This window comes from Gobius niger (assembly GCF_951799975.1).
Source record: "Gobius niger genome assembly, chromosome: 17".
Lineage (NCBI taxonomy): Eukaryota > Metazoa > Chordata > Actinopteri > Gobiiformes > Gobiidae > Gobius > Gobius niger.
Window position 1 is genome coordinate 27071015 of NC_136868.1, and position 23195 is coordinate 27094209.

The 23195-nt window shown below is 41.6% G+C and overlaps 1 protein-coding gene across 1 annotated transcript; it reads left to right on the top strand.

The window, feature by feature from the left end:
* Positions 1-56: 56 nt before the first annotated feature.
* On the top strand, positions 57-17853 carry acsbg2 (acyl-CoA synthetase bubblegum family member 2). The gene is made up of 15 exons (XM_079574639.1): positions 57-265; positions 4899-5028; positions 6592-6647; positions 7442-7713; positions 8709-8797; positions 9937-10057; positions 10180-10260; positions 10334-10483; positions 11488-11664; positions 12496-12677; positions 13035-13277; positions 13883-14097; positions 14236-14375; positions 15235-15481; positions 16866-17853. The coding sequence occupies exons 1-15, from the start codon at positions 259-261 to the stop codon at positions 16982-16984; spliced, it is 2229 nt and encodes a 742-aa protein (XP_079430765.1). The 5' UTR covers positions 57-258; the 3' UTR covers positions 16985-17853.
* Positions 17854-23195: the final 5342 nt, after the last annotated feature.

Sequence of the window (23195 nt, forward strand, 5' to 3'; positions counted from 1 at the left end):
TCTAGAGGAAGCTGGCTGCCTCTCTGGGTGGGGCTTTTTCTCTTTTCTTTTTTTTTTTGCAGAGGGAGGGACCTACTGAGCCGGCTTCTGCTGTTTGAAAATGAATGATATGCTGCTGGAGTTGTAGGCACGTTGGGCAGCTTGCATTTCTGTGTTGGAGAAGGCACTGCACCAAGACCACACTACACAATAAGAAGAACAGAAACCAGTGGGACCTTTTCGGCTCTTCGGCACAGAGGATAGGTTCTCTTTACAGCAATGCAGTGTAAGTGCTTTAAACGTGTCTATTCAATTCCATTCATCTCTCATGCGGATTCCTGAAGAACCTGGGCGAGTCATATTCACGTTTGTTTGTTTTCTCAAAGCGTATCTACCATCATTATCTAATTTATGACTTATTTTTGCTGGTATTGGTGTTGTTTACATTTTCATTTGGTTTATGTTACCCTCACCTGCCTGTCTTAATGCTTCTAAATCCAACATCAATGGCTGAATTTGTATATATTTTGACCTGATGACTTTATTTTAGAAATGTTCATTGACAGGGTTGGCTCGATTAAGACATTTGCTTAGAATGAGCTGTGTGATAAAAGGGTGGATCCCCGTCTATGCCTGTCTGTCACATTGAAAACAGTATTGTAGCGGTGTTTATTAAATGTATTTTAGTTTCATTTCTATTTCCCAGAGCAGTTTTAAGGGCTAATGATCTCAACATGTTTGTGAGCATAGGAGGCATGTTGGATACTGTGCGCGGATTACGCCCAGTCACAAAACTGCAGTGCTGCACAAGGCTGATGAGGCAGATGAAGAGCACAAGCTGCTGCTTCTGTTTGACATGCAATACGTATCCAGGCTGATCAAATGACATTTTAATTTCAGCCCATTTGAACAACACAAGCATCGATGAGACAAGTAAAAGGACACCCGCTGGAGATGAGGCGATGCACAGTCTGGTGTGGGACGGGCGCGGTGTGTCATCTGTTGTATGGGATTAGCATAATTTAAGTTTGCGTGGTGCTATTGTGTCCCTGGTTTAAATCGAAACAATCTGGATCGGCGTGTACAAGTGGCTGTTGAGAGATGACAACAATAAGGTCTGCAAGACTGTAGACCGAGACAGTGCAGTTATTGAAGCACAGTGTCATACTTAGGTCTTGTTATCAAACCTTCAAAGCTGGTAATTCAGAAATCTTATAATGTTCCGCAGTGTGAGTGATTTTTTAGTTAGTTTAGCAGCTCAGGTTTCAGTCTTCTTTCTTGTGAATCCTGTGGAAAGTGATTAAACGATGTAAAAAAAAAAAAGCAATTTAAGTCCAGGGTAAATCCAGTGGCGGTACCATCACATTTTTGTGGGGAAGTCCTCATTTTAACACTGGATCTGCTGAACAAGAGCGCGGTGAATAATTAAGTGATGTCGCAAACGTAAAGCCGGCAGGTTGTATTTTTAGGTGGCCAGCAGATATTTATAAATAAATCAGGAGGTACAGATGAATCACCTCGGACTGTGCGCTGTTAAGTCTACGCTGGGGGTGTTGCATCACATCAATCATAGAAATGGATTTTTTCTGGCCTTTTTGGTGATGAGGTCTTTAGCCTATGAGATTTATTGCTACTGTACTGTTAATAGGTTTAGGTTTAGGTTTATGACATAGCAGAAAAGGACAAAATGTGTCACTTGAAATGACAATTACAATAGAATAAAAACAGCAATAGAAGAAGAATGCACTTTTTGATATTTTGACTAGGTCACGACTGGGGCAATTATTAGTACGTTTTTATATTTAAAAGACTGTACAAAGCACAGTGAAGATGGGATGTTTTGTTGTAAGCACTGACAGGACATTATAACATGAAATTGTATGGTGGATCTGATGATTGTGATAATTAAAGGCACACTGCGCAACATTTTTGGAGTGGACGGTTTCCAGCCATAATGAGCAGCTAGACACAGAAAATGCTATTTTTGCAGAGGGTAATCAAAGGATGGATTCGGAGGATGACCTAACCTATTTAAATCTCATATTTGGCTGCCTTTAGTTAACATCTCCATGGAGACGAACCGGAGACATTACAGTCAGGGCTGAGGAGAGCTGAGCCACAGCAAAGGCTCGTGTTTGTTTGTGCATTTTGTCGGTATTTTTCAAGGATAAAACTATAATACAATAAATGAAATGCACATTTTTTTTCATTTGATTTATCGGGTGAAATGTTACGTGATGTGGCTTTAAAATTGGGACTGATTGCATCTTTTTGGGACGATTTTTGAACTCTGACGCCCCCGGCCAGCTTTGCATTGTTTTAAAAGAGCGACACAACACATGAAAAAGTGCTGACTAGAGGAAAAAGGACACTGTTTAGAGCCCAAATGGAGTGATTACTCAAGGCGAGGCTATCGGCCCCAAGGGTTTTACAGAAGGACATAACAATACACACTTTATATTCAATGATCGGGGATTCATACGAAGCTTGTTTTCAAAATGTTGTTTCCACAAGGATGTGACGCTGAGAGCTCACATTTGTAAGTTGTGTTGTTCAGAGGGAAACCATGTAACATTAGTAGAAAGGCTCTGAAGCAATGACTGATACTGGGGAGCGTTGGAATTTGTGAAATGATGGCCCCGTCTGTGTGACAGGCCGCTCTGTGTCATCATTATCCCTCGGTGTTCGGTGAGAGCGCGTCAGTGTTGTGTCATCTTAATCGCACAGAGTTCATGGAGCTTTTGCCCTCTGCCTGACACTTGTGGCGTTTGCAAAGTTCAGACGTGTTGAAACTTTGCCTCAAACTACAAGTCGACAAAATACATATTTAACATCAAAATACAGGCTTCCCATGTGTTCGCGGCCTGATTTTGGATGGCGCACACTGAGAAAAATATTTGTCGCCGTCTTAAAATGGTGATGGAAAATATTTTTGCATCCGCTCAGACCTCACTGACGCCGGTTTGTTTCCAAGCGCCCTGCTCCCCAATGGGACGGGGGCAGTTGAGGCCGCTGGTATGTGATAAGATAAACAGGACAGACCCAAACACACTGTCCAGGCTGTGTGTTTGACTGAGCTGAGAGAGACTGCGTCATGGAGACCTTTTTGTCATGGGGTTTTGTTGTGGTTCCGGTGATGAGATCATGGGTGTAAATGCTTTTGGAGTTGGTGCAGCTGACAGGTTTATGAACAAGCTTGTCCGTAAAGCACATTGTACATATCTGAGTAGCTTTAGAAGAAGACTATTACCTATTGAAAAGATCCAATATCTTTATTCATTGGTCAAGGTGCTGTTCAATTTGTTTTATACCAGCACCTACATAATGTTCTGTTCAGCATCTTATATGACAAATATATAACATAATATGAAGAGTTCATGTATGCATGTATAAGAGTTGATCTTATCCCCACAACTTTACCATCACACAGTACAGTATCCCCTCCAGAGTACAGTAACAAAAAAGTAGTTGTAGTACTGGGAAGGCCACATTTCTACAGCGTATCTTCTGGCTCAAAATGTGTTCATTCATATCAGTAAAATGTTGTGGTCACACAGAGGCATTGTATAATCACATCGTTCTGAAACAGTGCATGCAGTGTAATATTAATACAACCTAAGTTCTGATCTACGAATGAAACAATTAGAATTGTTTATACAAACATTAAATTAAACAAAACTCTAGCTCTTACTTAAAGGTGCGTTATACATTGATGTTCGTACATATTTGACCTTGTAGGTGCCCAGTGGCTGTATGAGTGGTCAGCATGGGGCCTTTACTTTCCATCACAGTGGTCGCTATGACGTTTTCACTGACGGAGACTCTCACCAGAAAATCTACAAAACATGGAGGTGCTAAACTGCAAGTGCAAGATGAAAAATGAATTCTGCTCTTTTTGCATGTTGCACCTAATTTACCATTAGAAATTGCCTGTATTCTGGCATCAGGACCACAAATCTGATCTGTAAATGACAGAATGCACACAAATGGCTTGGATGCTGCTGATCCACGACTCATTTTGCACATGAGCCACAGACTGTGGCTTAACAACAGCAACACTTGCACGTCTGTGTGAGTTCGATGAGGTCTTTGAGCTAAAGTGTATCGCGCTCTGCTGCTAACCATCCTGTTCGCAATTAGACAAGAACCGCGATGCTGCTTAGCCTGGGCTGCTATGACCACACTGTCTCTACACAAGGTCAAACTTTGTTCATTATGTGCTGCTAAAGTAGTTCTCAGTCTCAGGCTGCTCCGCTCTGGACCACCACTGACGCACACTTATCAGCACACATTGCAAAGAAGACGGGCTGTCACTGTTAGATCCTAAAATGTGCCATGCTAACACTTACTCCACTGTTGTTTTGGCTGTCAGTGGAATGACGCAGATGGCCTGATTACTTGGTTGTTGACATTCTTTTGCAAATCCTATTTGATGGTTAACAATGCTGTCAAACAAGAAAAGTTGCAAAGCTCATTCACCTAGTTTGTTGTAGCCTTTGCAGGCTTCGACTACATTGCCCAATGACTGCTGTGTTCTTTCAAGGAATGCACTGGTTTTAAAAATAGTGAAGCTTTTTTTTTTTTTTCGTCTTTGGATCTAAAGTTTAATGAGATTTTCTATTTGAAGGATTTAAATCAGCAAATCGCAAATAGGTAAAATAATGTCCACTGCAGTTATAATCCTGCCATCAGACAAACATGTCCCTATAAATGCATGTCATTCTTTTATTATTGTTCTTTTATGCTCCTCAGCTTGGTCAATGATTGCACAGTAACCTGAACCCTCAGAAGAAGTCTCAAATCTAATTGCAGTTTTTATCCTGAAAGATGGAAATACCTTCTCACGTGCCAGTCTTTGAAGTGTTTACAAGAGAAAATACTTCCCTAATCGGCGTATATATCTTGTGTGTATTCTGCAGTAATCGCGTGCGAGCCGACCACCATGTCCGAGGCCGTGGTGATGGAGCCTCCCAGAGAAGCTGCCTTCATGGAGTCATCGTGCAGAGCGGACAGCGCCGCCGAGCTGGATGACTGCACCGCTGACACCAAGTATGTTTCTCTCACAACAAACCATCAGATTGTACACGGTAATCTGCTCGCAGTAAGAGGCAGTGACAGTTGTTGTGATATCGAACGGGAAAGGAGTGCCATGCTTCACTTCAGGGCTTGGCATTGATACCACTTCTGTGATTCCCAATTCTGGTGTTTTTTATTATGCTAGTATCACAGTTTCCTCCTCAAGCTATTTTCTCTGACTTGTTGTTGCACATATTCAATAGAAGAAAGTATAGCAGTATCAAGTAAGGCAAGTAAGCATTGCACACTCTTTATTGTTCTCTGGCTTCACCTTCAAATACAATATTCGTTCTTCAAAAAACAGCAATAACAACGTTGGGGATCAAGACCACGCCGATCCAAAAAAGGCAGAACTTCATGACATGATCACTTTTTAAACTGCTCGATTAATGTATAGTGCAAAAGTATAAGCAGTTACCTGTAAAAATCTAAGCTCAGTATGTATCTTGGAAAATATTCTGTTGTTGTGTGTTTTAAAGCAGTTCATAAGTAGGTAGCATTTGTGCCGTGTTTCTTTGAGAACTTTGAGCACAGACTTTAAATGATAAGTTAGTAAAGTGTATTTATATAGCCCCTTTCCCAGACACAGAAGTCACAAAGTGTTTCACAAAATGACAACAGAAATAGAAGCCTAATAGGTTATTGAGATAAAATACAGAGAAAAGGGGTGGGATTTACTTCCTTCCACTGGATTAGATTAAAATGTATATATTCTTTCTCCTTCAATTGTAAATGTGAGCTGCATATTGTGTTTTGGATTCACAACTGCCCAGATTGGATTATGAGTTTATATAAATGTTGTGTTTTTATGTGTATTTTTTTATGTATATTGCCGATGGTAAAAGCTCCTATTCATTAAAGAGCACATGAGAAGGTTCTTTTAGAATGTTTTTTGCCTGTGCCAGGACCGAGAATTCAAAGAGTTTATGTAAAGAGGGATACTCGTCCCTGCCAATAATCTTCATAGCAGTTCGGACCAGTTTCTCAATTATGGTTTTACACAGGACAATAAGACGGCCAAACCAGGCAACCATGTGGTATCTGATTAGGCTTTCCAGAACAGCATTAAAAAACCAAGACACACGGCAAACAATCTCAGTCTTCTTAAAACACACACACTTGAGTAAGTTGTCAACATAAACATCGAGATATTCATTAATAATTAATAATTATACTCAATTGTACCAGAATGAAGTCATCAAAAAATCCGCTCTAGTCTTCATCATTAATCTTTTGCTGTACACCAGAATTGTGAGGTCTTTTTTTATTACGGATTTATCTCCTTTAATTCACCACTGCAGCGCTTCAGCTATAATTAGACGAAAGCGTATAAACAGCAGCTCTATAAACCCTGTATTTACACGGCTTGTGTAAAGGTTATGTGATGACAGGATTCACGTTTTTTGCTGGCAGCTACCTCTTTGACTCATCTGAGTAAAAGCCCGTGCTCCTGGGTTTCCCCCCGGAGATGTGATCTTCTGTAATCAGCCTGGGACCTCACTCACCGGGTTGTTTTTCCCCTTTCCTTTTCCTCAGCGAGTCGTCGGAGGAGGAGAGAGAGGAACAGGTCGCCGCTCGACCCGCTCAGTCAGGTGGGTCAATGATGTTCAAATCACTGTGATCCCCTTTACTAGTGAGGAACAAACATCAACATTCTCAAGACTGTTCGTGATATGAAGGGGCACTATACAACATTCTTTATTTTGGAGAAACTATAGGAAACACCAATTACTACTTTTCCTGCAGATTAGCTACTGATGCAGATATAACTCATTCTTCTCTTGTTGATATTGTCATGCAAAAACAAGGCATTTCATTTGTAGAGCAGGTCAAAATTGCATGTATTTCAAGATTTTAACAAATGCATAAAGCCAGGGTAAATCTTTCTTGTTACATAGATGAACTACCACGTTGAGTCACTTGAGGAAGAATGAGTGCATCGAAGGACAGCTTATGTTCAGCACTTTGGAGCTTGTCAGAGAAAAACCGAAGGAAAACAGTGCTGTTTACATTCTTGGTGCCTCATCGCACTAACAATTGTTCCGGTCCAACAGCAGTCGATAAAGACGCCTGTGATAAGGCAAAGTCAAGCTCCGAGTCATGAACTGTTAATAGAGCTGCTGACTTTCTCCAAGCAGCAAACGTCAGGAGCAGGCACATGGTTTATCTCTCTTCCCATGAAGGTTCCCGACTGAGAACACTTCATTCTGTGGCAGGAAAACCGCTCTTCCTTTTTCCTGTAGTTAAAAGTTCTTGTATGATTAATCGAAGGAAACACGCTCAGGGCTGTGACGACATTAGGGCATTAGTGAACTCGCCGCTAAGAGCACACCTTCACAGACACATTGAATTGCTCCCTAACATGACCCTTCTCTGTCTTGTCTAGTGAGTGTCCAGCGTCCGGCCTCGTTGTCTTTGCCCGTGGCCTCCGAGCCGGGCCTGTGGACGTCCCGGGGCGACGCAGAGGTGACACTCAGGATGGGGGAGTCGGGACTCGCCGCTGAACCTCCACTCACCATCAACCAAATGTTCTCGGCCACCGTGGAGCGCTTCGGGGACTACGCAGCGCTGGGCTGGAAGGAGGGGGAGCAGCAGAAGACTCTGACGTACAAACAGTACTACCAGGCGTGTCGCAGCGCCGCCAAGAGCTTCCTCAAGGTGAACAAGGAGCAAGAAATCGCGTTTTTGTAACTCATAGTATTCGATTACCAGTGGAGTTTGCTTGCTTGTTAGCTTCCTCCTGGTGTTCTGGCTTCCCTCCGAACATGCAAATCCAAAACATGCACAATGATAAAAAGATACAAGCACTGTCTTACACAGCAATCTACTAAACTAATCACACAAGCGCTGGTACTGTCCTACTTGGACTATTGTCCAACAGTCTGGTCAAATGCAACATCTGAAGGAATAAAAACCTTACAAGTAGTCCAGAACCGAGCAGCTCGAATGGTGCTAGGCTGTGACTACATGACAAGCACAAAAGAAATGCTGAGTAAACTAAAATGGTTGTCAGTGAAAAACAGACTCTTGTACTCTCTGTTATCCTCAGTAAAAAGTATTATGTCGACTAGATGTCCAAAGATCACTTATGAAAATCTCCTGTTCAGCCACGAGAAACACAAATATAAAACCAGACATGCAACGGCCAGAACATTTCTCTTGCCAACAGTAAGATCAAATAGCGTTACGAGGACCTTTACATACAGAGCTATGCAGGCAGTGGAGGACAAGAAGAGATTTAAATTTTTACTGAGAAAACTCTTACAAACAAATATGGATTGAATTTGGCGAATGAACGTGTCATGTGATATTCCTTTCTGAATGCAAATATGTACTACTTTTATGTACAGCTTTTACAGGATTTTAGTAGGATATACAAATGTATTGATGCACAATTTGTATGGATTTAAATACTGTTTATACTTTTTGTGAATGGATTTAGTGGGACCCCAGGAAGAATAGCGACAGCATGACTGCGCTAATGGGGATCCTTTCAATAAACAAACAATAAACAAACAAACAGTAAGTCCTCAGCTCTGTTCTCCTGACTACTATAATGTTGTTGATTGAGTATTATCAAACTGAGGAGACCACTAGTCTACAATCAATCACTCCCGTCCAGAGATCAAATTATCTGCTTACGTCTGTTACAGCTTGGCTTGGAGCGTTACCATGGCGTCGGGATCCTGGGCTTCAACTCCATGGAGTGGTTCATCGCTGACATCGGAGCCATTTTGGCCGGGTGAGTTCAAACACCTGTTTGTGAGCGTGATTCAAGGCTACATAGTGAACATACAGTCCAAGCCTCAGCACACCTCAGTGTTACTTCAGTTCAGCACGTAGCTTCTCAGTGATTGACACACGACGTGCCAAATAATGGATGCTGCTCTCATTCCTGTCTAAGTATTTGCTGTGAAACAAGTTCCCACATTTATGTTCTCAGTTGTCCGTGTGAGATCCTTATCACTGATCTTGGAAACAGCCAGAGTTACATTTCTTACGTCACTAAACATCTGTTGCAGGTCAGCAGATTGTGTCTGCCCAAACTGAGATGAGAGCTGTGAGCTCACTGGCTTTCTCAGAAACATCTCTCTCACTCTTATTTAACAAGTCTGAGTCTTGAACATTATGTAAAATGATTTCCCTAACTTCATGCTCCAACTCAGTCTTGTAAAATAGATCATTTGAAACATTCTGTTTTAGTATAGAATCAACTTTTAGCAACAGCATGCACCCATTGAGTGGCAAGTCTTAGATTTGCCACTCTCTATTTCTATTCTATTTCTATTTAGATCTAAAAGTGCATACACATTATATGCATATTACAAGAAACCCCATTATAGCCACCCCAGAATCGTCACTCTAAAGACGCTAAATGCAGGACTTCACCCCTGCAGCTGTGCTGCTGTTGCTGGGAGACTGTTGTTGGCAGAAACTGCAACTCAGACACATGCTGCAGCGGTTCTCAGCCTCCTGCATGACATTAGCGAAACTCTGAAACCTGTCAGCCTGTCAAACCAGTCCCACCAAAAGCACCCGGCGTCATAATGGAACATGTGCATTCAGAGTATTTCAACCTACTTTACCTTCAGGGCGACGTTTTATTTGGCTACAGTACTGTCAATGAAAGTGGATGTAAAAAAAAAACATGAGAAGCAGATGGTAAATGCTTTTCATCAATGGGAGAGGATGGAGTAGATGATGGAACTGTAGATGGCACATCTATCACATGGAAATTGCTCAGCATGAGGCCTTATTAATGATTCTCTAGGTCTTAAAATGCACATTAACAGTAGCGATAGCAGCAGTAGTGTGCTCAAAGTGTGCTCTGTGAATTAGTTTAGATTCATTGGAAATAAATAAATAACCTTCCTGTTGCAGTGGGTTCGCAGTGGGCATCTACACCACCAACTCCCCCGACGCCTGCCAGTATGTGGCAGACAACTGCAAGGCCAACATCATCGTGGTGGAGAATCACAAACAGCTGCAGAAGATACTACAGGTAAATCACCTACCGCACACTGCCTGCATTTACGTTCAAAAAGTCACCTCTTTTGTAAGTTTTAGACAATACAACCTCACACAACAGCATTTTTTACACTTCACGTCTTTGTTTGCGGACAGGTTGAGGACAAGCTGCCACATTTGAAGGCCATCATCCAGTACAAAGACGCGATCAAAGAGAAGAGGCCAAACTTGTATTCCGTAAGTGTGAAAATATGTTTTGTTTTGTTTTTATAGTTCCATAGCTTGACACTTTTCTGCGTGCTCTCTGCAGTGGTCGGAGTTCATGGAGCTGGGCCGCGATGAGCCCGACGCGCCCCTCGATGCCATCATCTCCAGCCAGAAGCCCAACCAGTGCTGCACCCTCATTTACACCTCCGGGACCACGGGCCAGCCCAAAGGAGTCATGCTCAGCCACGACAATGTACGTCTCCGGTGTGCTTTTAAGTCTTTATGACGGCAACTCAGAGACAAAGCTCGGACAGGAAATGGGATTAGAATAGAAGTGAACACAAGCTGCAGTGGTAAGACGTGTTTAGATGGATATCAACACATTATGGCTATCGCAATATTTGATCATGCAATATCTGTATCTCAAAAAGCCGCAACATATCACAAAATCACTGCATAGTCCCTGCAAAACAAAATGACAAAAGTTCAGACTTAGTCAAGATTTTTCTAATTTGGTTCCATTTTTAGAGGTGGGCAGTAACAAAATAAATGTACTTAAAGGTGCAATATGTAGCTTTTTATTCAGAAAGACGATTGATCCTTGAGTGTGATAGAGGCCACCGTGATGGAAAATAAAGGCGCCATGTTTTTTCCCCCGCATAAAACGTTCCATAAAGGACCTTTGAAATACTCATGATGCACCCTCCAGAACAGTAGATGGCGCTGTGCAGAAAACTGTCAAATGCCACTGACAAAGGACAAAGAAGAAAGTTTGTCCCCGGCTTGTTACCAAAGTCATTGTTCCTAACAATCATGTAAACTAAAGTGCACTTTCTTCTTTGAATATTTTCTTCAGCACGTACAAGTACTTCAGTGCTTTCACATAAGTAATAATTTGGCTGTGCAACTTTTACTTTTATTAAAGTAATATTTGCCCATTAGTATCTCTATTTTTGCTAAAGTCATGAAAGGAAGTGCTTTGACCACCACTGTTTAAAAAAAAAAAAAAAAAAAAAAACTATTATTGCTTTATTTTATTTGTTTCTATTCAGAAATGGCTTAGTAAAAATATTGCAACAGTATCGTAATTGCAAGATTCAATCCAGTCATCAAATATTGTCTCTCTTTGCGCAGTCCGGCTTTGGTTCACGGCATGTGACCCGACTTGCAACTTTCCGTGGAGTTATGGGAATATTAGATTAAGATTACGACATGAGGCCTCTCACGGTGAAATAAACATTGTCTCTCTCCCCCCAGCTGACCTGGACAGCACTGTCCACCAGCCGGCACGTCCACCTGACGGAAGCGTCTCAGTCTCAGGAGGTGGTGGTGAGCTACCTGCCCCTCAGCCACATCGCTGCTCAGATGGTGGACATCTGGGTCAACATGAAGGTGGGAGGGGTCACGCACTTCGCCCAGCCCGACGCCCTCAAGGTGAGACTGCTGGGTTTTAGATTAGTAGAGCGAATCCAGCTGAGCATGGCCATGGGATGACAAGAATGACACTCTATTCAGTGTCATTCTTGATTTGCTCTGGTCCAAAATGAGCTCTCTTTCACAATGCATTTCTGGAGAATCAGTCTGTGTTGTATAACTGCAATTGGCTTTCTTACCTTAAAGAGGGGGGATTTTTACTTTGCAATGAAAGGATTAAGCTTCAAGTTATGAGGCATGTTTTTAAGAACAGCATAAAGTAAATGGCTCCAAAAAGTACATTTGGCATGATACCCCCTTTTTAACGTCGAATAAAAATACAAAAGAGATATGCTACTACTAATAAACATTCATAGTAATAGGTTTAATCACTCAAGTACTGGCTTGTAACATGAAGACTCCAGCTATTTAAGCTATTTGGATAATTTTGCATTCTTCTTAAACAAGAATCTAGTACCAGGATAGATGTGCATTTTTCAGATCTTACTTTCATTTTTGACACTGAGGTAGAATCTGGTGCTTTGGGATTGAAGCAAAGCACACTCACTATGCACAACTCCTAATTTCGAATGGAGAACTTGCTGCAGGCCTACGCTGACAACCACTGATCACACTTGTGACATTTACTTGAGGCTAATATTGGTGTGAATGCAAATGCTACATGCCTGGAGAGAAAAGCATAATTATAGACGTTTAAATGAAAGTAGGGCTTGATTCCACTTGGCCACCATCTTTTGAAGTATTAAAAAATGAATCCCCAAAACATCTATCTCTTATTTATCTATCACCTCGTGTTTCTAGTGTTAAATGCCCTTGTGTTGTCTCCCACAGGGTTCTCTGGTAAATACTATGAAGGAGGTGCGCCCCACAGCTTTCATGGGCGTGCCGAGGGTTTGGGAGAAGATGCAGGAGAAAATGAAATCCATCGGAGCCAAGTCCTCCACTGTGCGGAGGAAAGTGGCAGCTTGGGCCAAAGACGTGGGACTGCAGACCAACCTCAGCAAAATGAACCAGTGGGTCTTTATGTTCTGCTATAATGCAGCTCCTTAAATCAGCACATACAGCTAAAGGCCAGCAGAGGGCAGCACAGTGCAGATTTGCAGCGATGTTGATAAAATACTCTAAGCTTGGTGCAAATTCACCATGAAATGTATAAAATATACAGAGGTCACATTTACATTAACTCAAGAATATGTACTTGAGTAAACTTCTGAAATAACTGCAGCCCTTGGAGTGGTTTTATCATCACTGTGAATTAATATTCTTAATGTCAAGTCTTCATATAGAGATAGAAATAGATGTAGTTTGTGTTTAACATGGCCAGAAAGTAAGATGTTCCAAGAGTTTACACTGTTTATTCTCCTTGTCAGAAATGGTGCCAGCGCCCGCTCGCCGTTCAGCTACCACATCGCCAAAAAGCTGGTGTTCAAAAAGGTGCGCAAGGCTCTGGGACTGGACCGCTGCAGTAAATGCTTCACCGGCGCCGCCCCCATCACCAAAGACACTCTGGAGTTCTTCCTCAGCCTCAACATCCCGCTGTACGAGCTGTTCGGCATGAGCGAGAGCTCCGGACCACACACCATCTCTGTGCCCGAGGCTTTCAGGCTCACCAGGTTTGGCTTTTGTCATGGTTTAAATAACCACTTAAAGCGAGACACTGCAGGCGAATGTGGATAAAACATCAATTCAGAGATAACAATTTGAAACTTTGACTGTAGATGAATGTCCACATTTTCCCCCATGTCCAAATAAGTAATTCTGTGTGTAAATATGGATAAAATTAGCTGTATTTTCTGCAACTAAATATAAATAATGACAACAGCAAGACTTAACTTATTATGTTAACATATTATATACAAAGATATGCTCAAAGAGCATTTTGGATATCTTGTTTAGTTTTTGAATAATAGAAACATTCACATTTCATCTGGTTTTGGAGTTAAAAACTCAATAAATCAGGGCAGAAGTTAGATGTGGAAAAATAATAAAGCCTTCAAAATATTGTTAAGTATAAGACTGGGACCAGAAAGATTGGCGTCACAAAAATGTGAGAAAATGACCTTTTAATTTCTCCTTTAAATCTATTGATAAACATTGAATGTGCAATAATTACACCTTATAGTGAAAAATGCATAGTTTACTCATTTTGAGGAGAAAGTTTATATTTTTAGAGCGAGCAAATTATCCCCAAAAAATATATCCCTCTGTCTCTCCTCAGCGTGGGTAAGGAGATCCCAGGCTGCAAGACCAAGCTGCATAGCCCCGACGAGGAGGGGAACGGCGAGATCTGCCTATGGGGGCGTCACGTCTTCATGGGATACCTCAACATGGCCGACAAGACGAAGGAGGCCCTGGACGCTGAGGGCTGGCTCCGCTCGGGCGACCTGGGCAAACACGACGACGGCTTCCTCTTCATAACGGGAAGGATCAAAGGTAATGCTTCCTCAATTCACTGGGGAATACAAACTTTAGATTTTGTGTCTGAACATGTATATAATGCCCCTAAAAAGCCTGAAGAAATTGTAATATCTTAATTATAGCTAACCTGTGTATATGTATCCTGCGCTTCAGAGCTGATCATCACAGCCGGAGGAGAAAACGTGCCTCCCGTTCCCATCGAAGAGGCGGTGAAGGAGCATGTCCCTCTCATCAGCAACGCCATGCTCATCGGGGACAAGAGGAAGTTCCTGTCTATGCTGCTCACCGTCAAAGTAAGCCCCGCTGTGCCTCAGGGTTGGGAGGTGGTTTTACGGACAAATGACACAGTCTGCGTCTTAGTCATGGGTCGGAGACAGATCTGTGGTATTACGCCTTTGCATATTTTTCATGAAATTACTACATGTCAACTATGATGGAAACATATTTTGGGAAGTGCAGTCTTGTTTTCAAATATCGCCATCTGGTGGTCACTAAGGGAATCCATTTTTTTATTTTTATGCTGCTCTTGATTTGTAAGACCTGGGACTAAATGAGGGGCTTTGTTGTGCCATCTAAGGCTTGCAAAAATATATATAATCAGAATTTTAATAGTTGCAATTAGAAAGTGCACAAACTGTAATTATTTTGGCAACACACTACCCTTTTTCCCATTTATTGTCTAAAAAAGGCTCACCCTAAACTCTAAAGAATGGGAATCATGACAATTGATATCAGTTGCCACTCTTTATACATGCTGTTTGGGAATGCTATGAGGTTTACATATGGAAAAAGTACTGAGAAAAAAGCACAAGTGGGTTTTTTTGTTTTTTTGTTTCTGTTATATGTGCAGGCTTTTTAAATATTTTATGGTTCCAACAGAAATATGTAAAGTGTAATTTGCACAGCTGTTTGGTCAAGGTAAAAGTAGTAAAAACTTGAATTGCCATGAGATATTGTCCCAAACTTGTGCAGCTCTCGTGCTATTTCTAATGTTAATCGGATAAATATATAAAATGAGCGCCGTGAACTATGTAATTCTAATTTCTCTTTGTCAAGAAAATGCAATCGGATATTCATGCGTCAAATCTGATAATTATTCAAGCTTATTAAAAAGATTTGCTTACCTTTTCTGTCTGGTCCCCTCCTGTCCAGTGCCAGGTAAACGCAGAGACGGGGGCCCCAGAGGACGAGCTCACTCCGGAGGTCATCGAGCTGTGCCGCAAACTGGGCAGCACCGCCACCCGCGTGTCAGACCTCACGGGAGGCAAAGACCGCGCCGTTCACGCCGCCATCCAGGAGGGCATCAACCGAGTCAACGAGAAGAGCACGTCCAACGCCCAGCGCATCCAGAAGTGGCTCATCCTGGACAAGGACTTCTCCATCACGGGCGGAGAGCTGGGTAAGTCTAACTTTTAGAGACAGCAGAGTCAGTTCTTCTACATCTGGTGCAGGATTATATATCGTACTATGTTGTGTAAAGAGAGCGAGCAGGGGTTTGGTTGAATGATATCAGAAAAAAGTGGTGGAACAGTATTGAAAGACAGTAATCACAAATGCTGCGCTGTGATCCGGCACATCTTCTCTTTTTCAAGTCTCAAGCATAGAGATATATAAACATTGATAATTATATATGCTAAATTGTACAACTTAAATCGGTCCATAAAAGCCAGGGCCTTCCAGAGCCTGCGCCCATTTCCTATTAGGCTTCAGCAGCTAATAACAAAGCTACATCTATGTTTTCCACAGTCTATGGTCTCAACATGACATTGCAGCCAAATGAAAACATGAATTGTTATCAATGTTTTCAATTGATATTTTAGCAGGATCCCCCACCGCCCTTGGACGACAAGCCACGTCCCATAAGAACATTTATGCAAACCCATAAAACAGTGTTCTCATTTGAATCTGTCTGAAATCATGTAGAATACTAGCCTGGCTAACGCCAGACTAAAATCACAAGTGATATTTAGTCTGGGGACACCAATTCATTTTCTCGTAGGAGAGGTGTAGTTTACGAGGCGCTACGAATGTCTATCATGCGTCTGCACGTAGCCACAGCCAATCGTATCATCGTATCCGATGATGTACCTGCTGTAAACTTTCGAGCTAAACTATTTAGAACACGGCCTAAAGCTCGATCGAAAAATAGCGTTGCGTCTGCTGCTGTCATGTTTGATCCGTAAATAAACTTTTTATTTTTAATCCGTAAATAAACATCTTGCCGTCCCTCCTCGTTCTGTGATTGGTTCCCAAATCCACGCGAAATTTCGGCCATGGTCCCCAGGCTGTTGTGCAGTTCGAAATGATTCGAGCGCACACAGCAGCATAGCGTTAGCCAGGTTAGTAGAATACAGTTTTTCCCCAGATTATTGTTGATTTAAGCACCGACCATTTTAACAGACTATGTACTTTTTCAGTAGATGAATATTGAAACAAATGTTCCCTGGGAAAGGCTTGCGACCAGAGAATTGTTACATTTTTGAGAGATCAGACTTATAAAAATAAGATTTGTGATGAAAAAGAAACCAAACTATTGAAAACAATGTTCTTTTGTAGTGAACCATGTTTCATCTATTAGCCTGGATGCAAATTTTAGCACAAAAAGCTACAGACAAAAGTGCTGAATGCTGCTGCACTTGACGAAAGAAAAAATGTACAGACTTCACCAGTTCAACTCGCACTGACCCGTCAATAATATTATGACTGTCATGTGGGCTACAGCTAATCTTTTGTGGTAAGATTGAACATTCTTCTTATACAAATGTTTTTGTCTTCCTCTCTAGGTCCCACCATGAAGTTGAAACGTCCAGTCGTTGCGAAGATGTACAAGGAGCAAATTGAGAATTTCTATAAGGAAGTCCCGACGCCCACGACACCGGACGCCCCGCTGCCTCCCAAATAAACCCCGCCCCCTCTCCTTTATGTGCGTCGATGTTCTTTGCGCCTTCGGTCGTCGTCTGCCATCGTTTACATTCAATCGATTTACACTGTAACAAGAAGCCATTGCGTGAAGAGCTTTATTAGTTGTGTATAAGCTGATTATTTATTGGTATTGTTGACAGTGATACCTTGAACCAATGAAGTGGAAGCAGCTATATGTAAGCAAAGCGAGTTTTACTGTGTTACTCGACAAAAGGAAGTGGTTAAATGTTCATTTGCCAAAGTCAGAAATGTCACTTTTGTCTTGTTTTTGTTGGGTTTTGTTTCTTTTTACATCGGAGCATTGTTGTCATGGTAATTCTTTTAAGCCATACTGTCCTTTTTGTACTGTGTTTATAATGGTTTCCACTGTGTAAACTTGACCATTTTATGATATTGTAAATAGTTTTTTGTTTGTTTTTGCACATAGCCTCTTTATTGTCTGTAATTTATTTTAGCAGGCATTTATTGATCAGCGCTGAGTTTTTGATGCATTATATTTGCACTGAGCAAACATGCGACGAATCATCAAATGTGCATCAGATCTATCGATGTGTTAATATAATCCAAAGAGCTGATCTTGTAAATGAAGTTATTGTACAGAAACATGCAGCAAGTGTTGGCCTCTTCATGGATATGACGGTGATTCGGGTAATCCTGGAGGAATCGCATTCACGTGAACTGTCGGTTTTGTAACATTAATGTGGCTGCTTGAAAGACATCTGGGTCAAATGTAAGGATCACTCCAGCCCCAGGTAAACGCTTGGATCTGCCTGAACCATGAGCTACTGTGATATCAGAGTGGAGTTCTGTCATTTTGTTTCACAGCAATGAAATAAAAAGGTTGCTCGAGTAAACTGGGTGTTTATTCCATACGTGCACACAGACATACAGACAGTACATCCTCCAGGTGTGAGATGTGTGGCTTTCAAAGTTCGCTGCCCCAGTTTGGAGCATCCTGTGTGTCTGGGAGTGGCATTTTAACCCAATCAGAAAAAATTAAATACAAAGTTGTAGCCCACTTTTAATCCATCATCGGTTCACACAACTTCTACTTTTTAAATATGTCCAACACTTCACTGGCACTGTCTGTCTATGCTATCATCTAGTGCCCATAGAGTTAGAGCTCAATAGCTCGAATAGATTTGCAGCTTGGATGGTCTGCACATATTCTCCACATGACACCTAACAAACCTATAAGTGATGTCATGTTACCATTGTGGGCGTGGGTGACAGAGGTCAGTGTGAGCTGTGAGGCTGAGTCCATGGGTGAACGTGAGGAAAAGAGTGACACAGGTACAAGACAGGGACACGAGGGCCTTTATTGCCGCTTACTGCTTTAAGTCAAATTCAGTAAAAACAGAAAACTGATTATTTCAGTGCATGTTTAGTATAACACGTTCTTTTGTATCGCTTCACAAAAGCTGCTGGCCACACATGTTGCCCTCAGGCATAAGTAGATCTGGTACAGGCCCACACTGAGATGCGTGGCTTCCTTTGTGTTTGTAAAGGCAGTGATCAAAGATGACACACGAGGGCGTGAGACAGTCATTTAGATCTCCACCTCTGCAGAAGTCACACAAGCCTAACCATGGCTCCAGACTGCTCAGGTTTATTTTTTAAAGCACAAACGGTATTTATTGATTAGCCTTCATCAATAGGCATGTGTCCTAGTCCTGACACAGACGCGATAGATGGTCCATGCATCAGCGGGTTATTGCTGAGGCTGAAGCCTGTCCTTTTAACCCCAGCCACATTGACTTGAACTCACCATGAACCTTCTCCTTCAGGTCAAACACAGGGCACGGAGTAGACACAGACAGAAACAGTACTTATGACTTTATTAATATGTTTTCAAAATAAAAATGAACATGAAAAGAACAGTTTTGTTCTTGTTAACAACTTGCATCATATGGCCACATGGTGGCATTGCAATGCCAAGTTTTATTAAAATACCAAATTGTTCTCTTGCCTCCAGTCCATTTGTTCGGCCTGCTGTAGACTGATCACATACATGAAAGCTCCATCCCCCTTAAACAGAAACCTTTAGAAATACAGGCAACCCTGTCCCGTCACAGACAACACTGACATAGGACCCCAGACATGCCCCGCCCTCCCCCACCCCGGCCCTGTCACAAAGTCAGCATCATGATCCTACCTTCTGTACTATACAAGTCACATGTGCATGAAATGCTCTGAGCTCCAGCTCCGTGTTTCCTATGACATGTTATTCTCACAGCCAGACCAGCCATCCTCATTCTGATTCTGGACCGTTCCAAACGTCTGCTTTTGTGGACCAGAGCTGAAAGAGCACGGGAAGCTGGAAAGAAGGACATCAGCATACCTCCAAAGTTTAAACCCTAATTGGATAAATATAATCATTAGTGCTCTGGTGCCATTAAAAAGGTAAAACCCAAAGGAACATGCAGAAATCTTTAGTTTGTAGTTAGACAAAGAGGTGGCATAAGGCTTTGCTCAGAAAGTGAATGAGTCTGGCTGGTCAGACTATGCACCTGCCTTCATTCAACACTGAATTGAAAACTATTTGGGCTGAACAGCGAAGACGTGTGGATAAAGTAACATTTAAATCATGGACAAAACAAGGACATGAACATTAGCTCATTTTTTCCAACTGGAAGCAGAGGGACTGAGTTTAGCTCATCCAGCAAATATCCTTCAGCTGTTGCTTGGTGTTCAGCTGTCCTCAAATTCATGTACATACAGGGAATGTCCCCATAACAGCAATTTATCCTAAAATAGATTCAACATCAGCATGTCCGTTTGCGAATAAAATAGACAACACATGCCAAAATAAAGACAATTAAATAAGAAAAAAACTTGGCAAAGAAAACTCAAATAGTATTGCATGTAAATATTGTAGAAAATCCTTAAAAATAGTCTAGGTTACTACATAAGTACTGAAGTCGTCACAGCCAAAAGTGCAGAGGTCCATAAATAAAACATTGACTGTGGGTAGACAGTGGTGGGACGTCCCGTGAACCCTTTCCGACCCAAATACAAGGGACTGAATGAGGCCTGGCCTCAGGTCGGAGTTCATGATCTAGGAGTTCCCACATGGAGGGGAGGACACAGAGGTCGGTTTGGTTCCCGCTCACACAGTTAAGTCCCAGGATGCACGGCCTGAAGGAAACGGAGGCACAGCAGTTCACTTTCCACCAGAGCATGGGCCAGTTTGGTATCGTAGCATTCTGTTTTGAAGTTGACCAATTGTTTTAAGAGTCACGACATATTAGTAAAACAGTGCATCACCAAATTATTATCTGGATACAAGTCAATATCGGAAGAAGCCGCAATATATAACGGATTTTAACGTTTTCTGCGCAATGGCTCAGTTTTAGTCACAATTAAGTTCAATTTTAAGTCCTGGTTGAGTCTCTTTTTAAAGTCTGTTTTCACTCAATTTGATGACACAATAATGTAGTTATATTTATCACAAGAATAGAGTTAACACAATATACAAAACAGGTCTCAAATATTGCGATTTGTTTCCCCTCATATTGTGCAGCCCAATTGGTTATTTAATGTAATTATTAGCATTATTTGATAACTGTACTATTTGTGAAATGATTCTTCAGTCAGCCAATCAGAAAAATCTATTCTTATGTGGATAAGCATTTGCAAACCATAGATTTTAAAAGAAAGGCAGATTCCACCTCAGTACCAATCCGTAAGGCTGTGTCATATGAACCCAAACTATTAGCCAGATTAGATTTCATTGGCATCACTTGGAGGAGGGCAGAAACCAACATAATAGCCACAAAACCGAAAGCAGATTTGTTTGTAGACCTGTACAACTCTGAGAAAGTACAAATTGTAATAAACCACAACTGTTTTATGAGAACTCTGTGATCTACACAAAGCTCTGGGGCATGTTCCTAAATGACAGGCCTTTGCCTCTGTTAGCTGACATTAGCACAAATCAACACATCAGGTCCCTTGTTGTGTTTCAAAGGTCAGTTCTTCTTGAAAACAGAGCCCACACTTTATTCAACTTAACAGTGTTTCCGACTATGCAGGAACGTTTTACCTGCCCGCCCTCAAAAGCAGGCGTTACCCATGGCGCATGCTAACGATTTGACCTCCAAGAATGCCACATGAAAAACTATACCAAACTGACACACATCGCATGGCAGAAAAAGAACTTTAAGGAAGCAAAAGTGGGAAAAGGGACAGAAATAGGGCACATAAGGCGACAAGGAACCAAAGTGTCACTTCGGAGACACGTTTTACAATGAAATCTGACAGACCTTTATCACAGAGCAGTCGAGAATAGGCAACAAAACTGTATATTAAAGCTATAGAGGTTTAGTGGATGGAGGAGGTCTTTTAACACAGTGACTTTTGTGTGTGTCCAGCTTCGAGGGGCCACAGGAACTAACACCGCGGGAATCGAAAAAGTCAGAAAGAAAGGAAAGAAAAAAAAAAAAAAAAAGGTTCCGAAATCCAGTCTCACAAAGCTGGTTCTGGCTGCTCAAAGACCATTGAAGAAACAGCCATGGACCTAAAATGAGCTTAATGTAAGATATAGCAGTTGGCAATGCGTTTTGTGGCTGCATATTTAGACAAAAATCAGCATATACAGTGAAAGGCACTAAAATATCGAAATAATGCCACAATTTATAAACAAACTAGCTTTTTACTGCTAATTGTAAACAGCTTAAAAACACAGCATAATACTGTCCTGAATATGCCCTTAGTAAAATGTGATCTTAGTGGACACTTGTGCTCTGTTTGCAATAAAACTAATGTTATTGCCTGATATGAAAGATTTCTGAATAAACACCTTTTTATTTCATTTGACAGTGACATTAGCAGTAATCACTGCATGCAAATCAAACAGTATGGAAGCCAGCTAGAACACAGTAGTGGATTGAAAAGGTCTCTGCAAATGCAATTAAAAACTCCCCGAGAGAGAGATTGGGTAACAACAAGAACAGCCGCATCAGTCGTCTAATTAAAAGCTTTAAATCTCCGCTGGGGCTGAAGCAAAATGGATAAAACCACATTAAGGTTTACAGTGAAGCCGCACTGAATTAGGCAGTTGATAAAAATAAATCTAGTTAATTCAATTACTCTTTTTTTTTAAAATTCACTTAGTGTCCAGACCTACTAAAATCCTTCACAGACCGATATGCAGCACAACCAAGAAGAGATTTTTCCTTGCAGGGAGATGACAAACTCATCGACTATTATGAATTAAAATAGATTGTAAATTGTTTGATATGTTTCTCAAAATAGTATTTCCTGTCAGAAGTTATCTATTGGTTAAAAGAGACATCACAATTAATGTTTTAGCCCTTAGTTTCTGTATGGAGAAAATAAAGTTTGTCATCTCCCTCGTCGGACCCATCTCTAAACAACATATATTGTGTTACTTATTGCCCATACTTCTGAGGAGATCTTTCCCAGCGGAGATTAGCGTTGAGTTTAATAATAAAAAAATAAAAATAAAAGACCAGCCAGCTTTGTGAGAGTGGATAATCAGTGCGGAGCTTAATATTAGCCGCCTTTCCCCCCCTCCTCAGAAAACCATTCACGAAGCGAGCCAAAGCCCTGCGAGACACTGGCAGCCGGTTGCTAAGCTGCTGTTTTAGCATACATTTCTATCAGCGATGCTTTCTGAAGAGCTTTGGAAGCGCTCCACCGTCAATTCACATACTTGAAAAGTACTTGAAGAGCCCCATTCAAAGACAACTCCGGAGTGGCGTCTCTCAAAAGCACAACACAGCGCTAAAACTAGAGCTAATGAACTTGAGTAAATACCTCACCTGATGCTCCCTCTTCAACACAGAGTCTATCATCGCTACGAAAAAAACAACAAAAAAACACATGACCAAAAAGGACCATACAGAAGATGTGAAGACAGTGGACAAAGAGAAGCGGAGATGTACGCCATTATTAAGACAATACTGGATATTCAGGCATCCCAATTAACACTTGCGTCCCCCAGGGGAGTTATGGAGGGGGGGGGGTGGGACTGACCATGGCTAACCCCCCGCACGCTGCAGTTGAAGAAAAGGCACTAGAGCGGGGCTGTGGCTATAGCCGTAGAAAAAGTAAAAGCGATATATACATTCATAGCTCGCAATCTGGGAATAAATACACACAATGCACTTGGTAGAAAAATAAAAACTTTGAAAAAGCGTGGCCCCTATTTGTATCACCGCTTGTTC

Bases quoted from the DNA above. Each gene is read 5' to 3' on its own strand.
- acsbg2 (XM_079574639.1), top strand. The intron at 7,714-8,708 runs GTGAACAAGGAG...CGTCTGTTACAG, and splicing joins CCGCCAAGAGCTTCCTCAAG to CTTGGCTTGGAGCGTTACCA. The intron at 15,482-16,865 runs GTAAGTCTAACT...CTTCCTCTCTAG, and splicing joins CATCACGGGCGGAGAGCTGG to GTCCCACCATGAAGTTGAAA.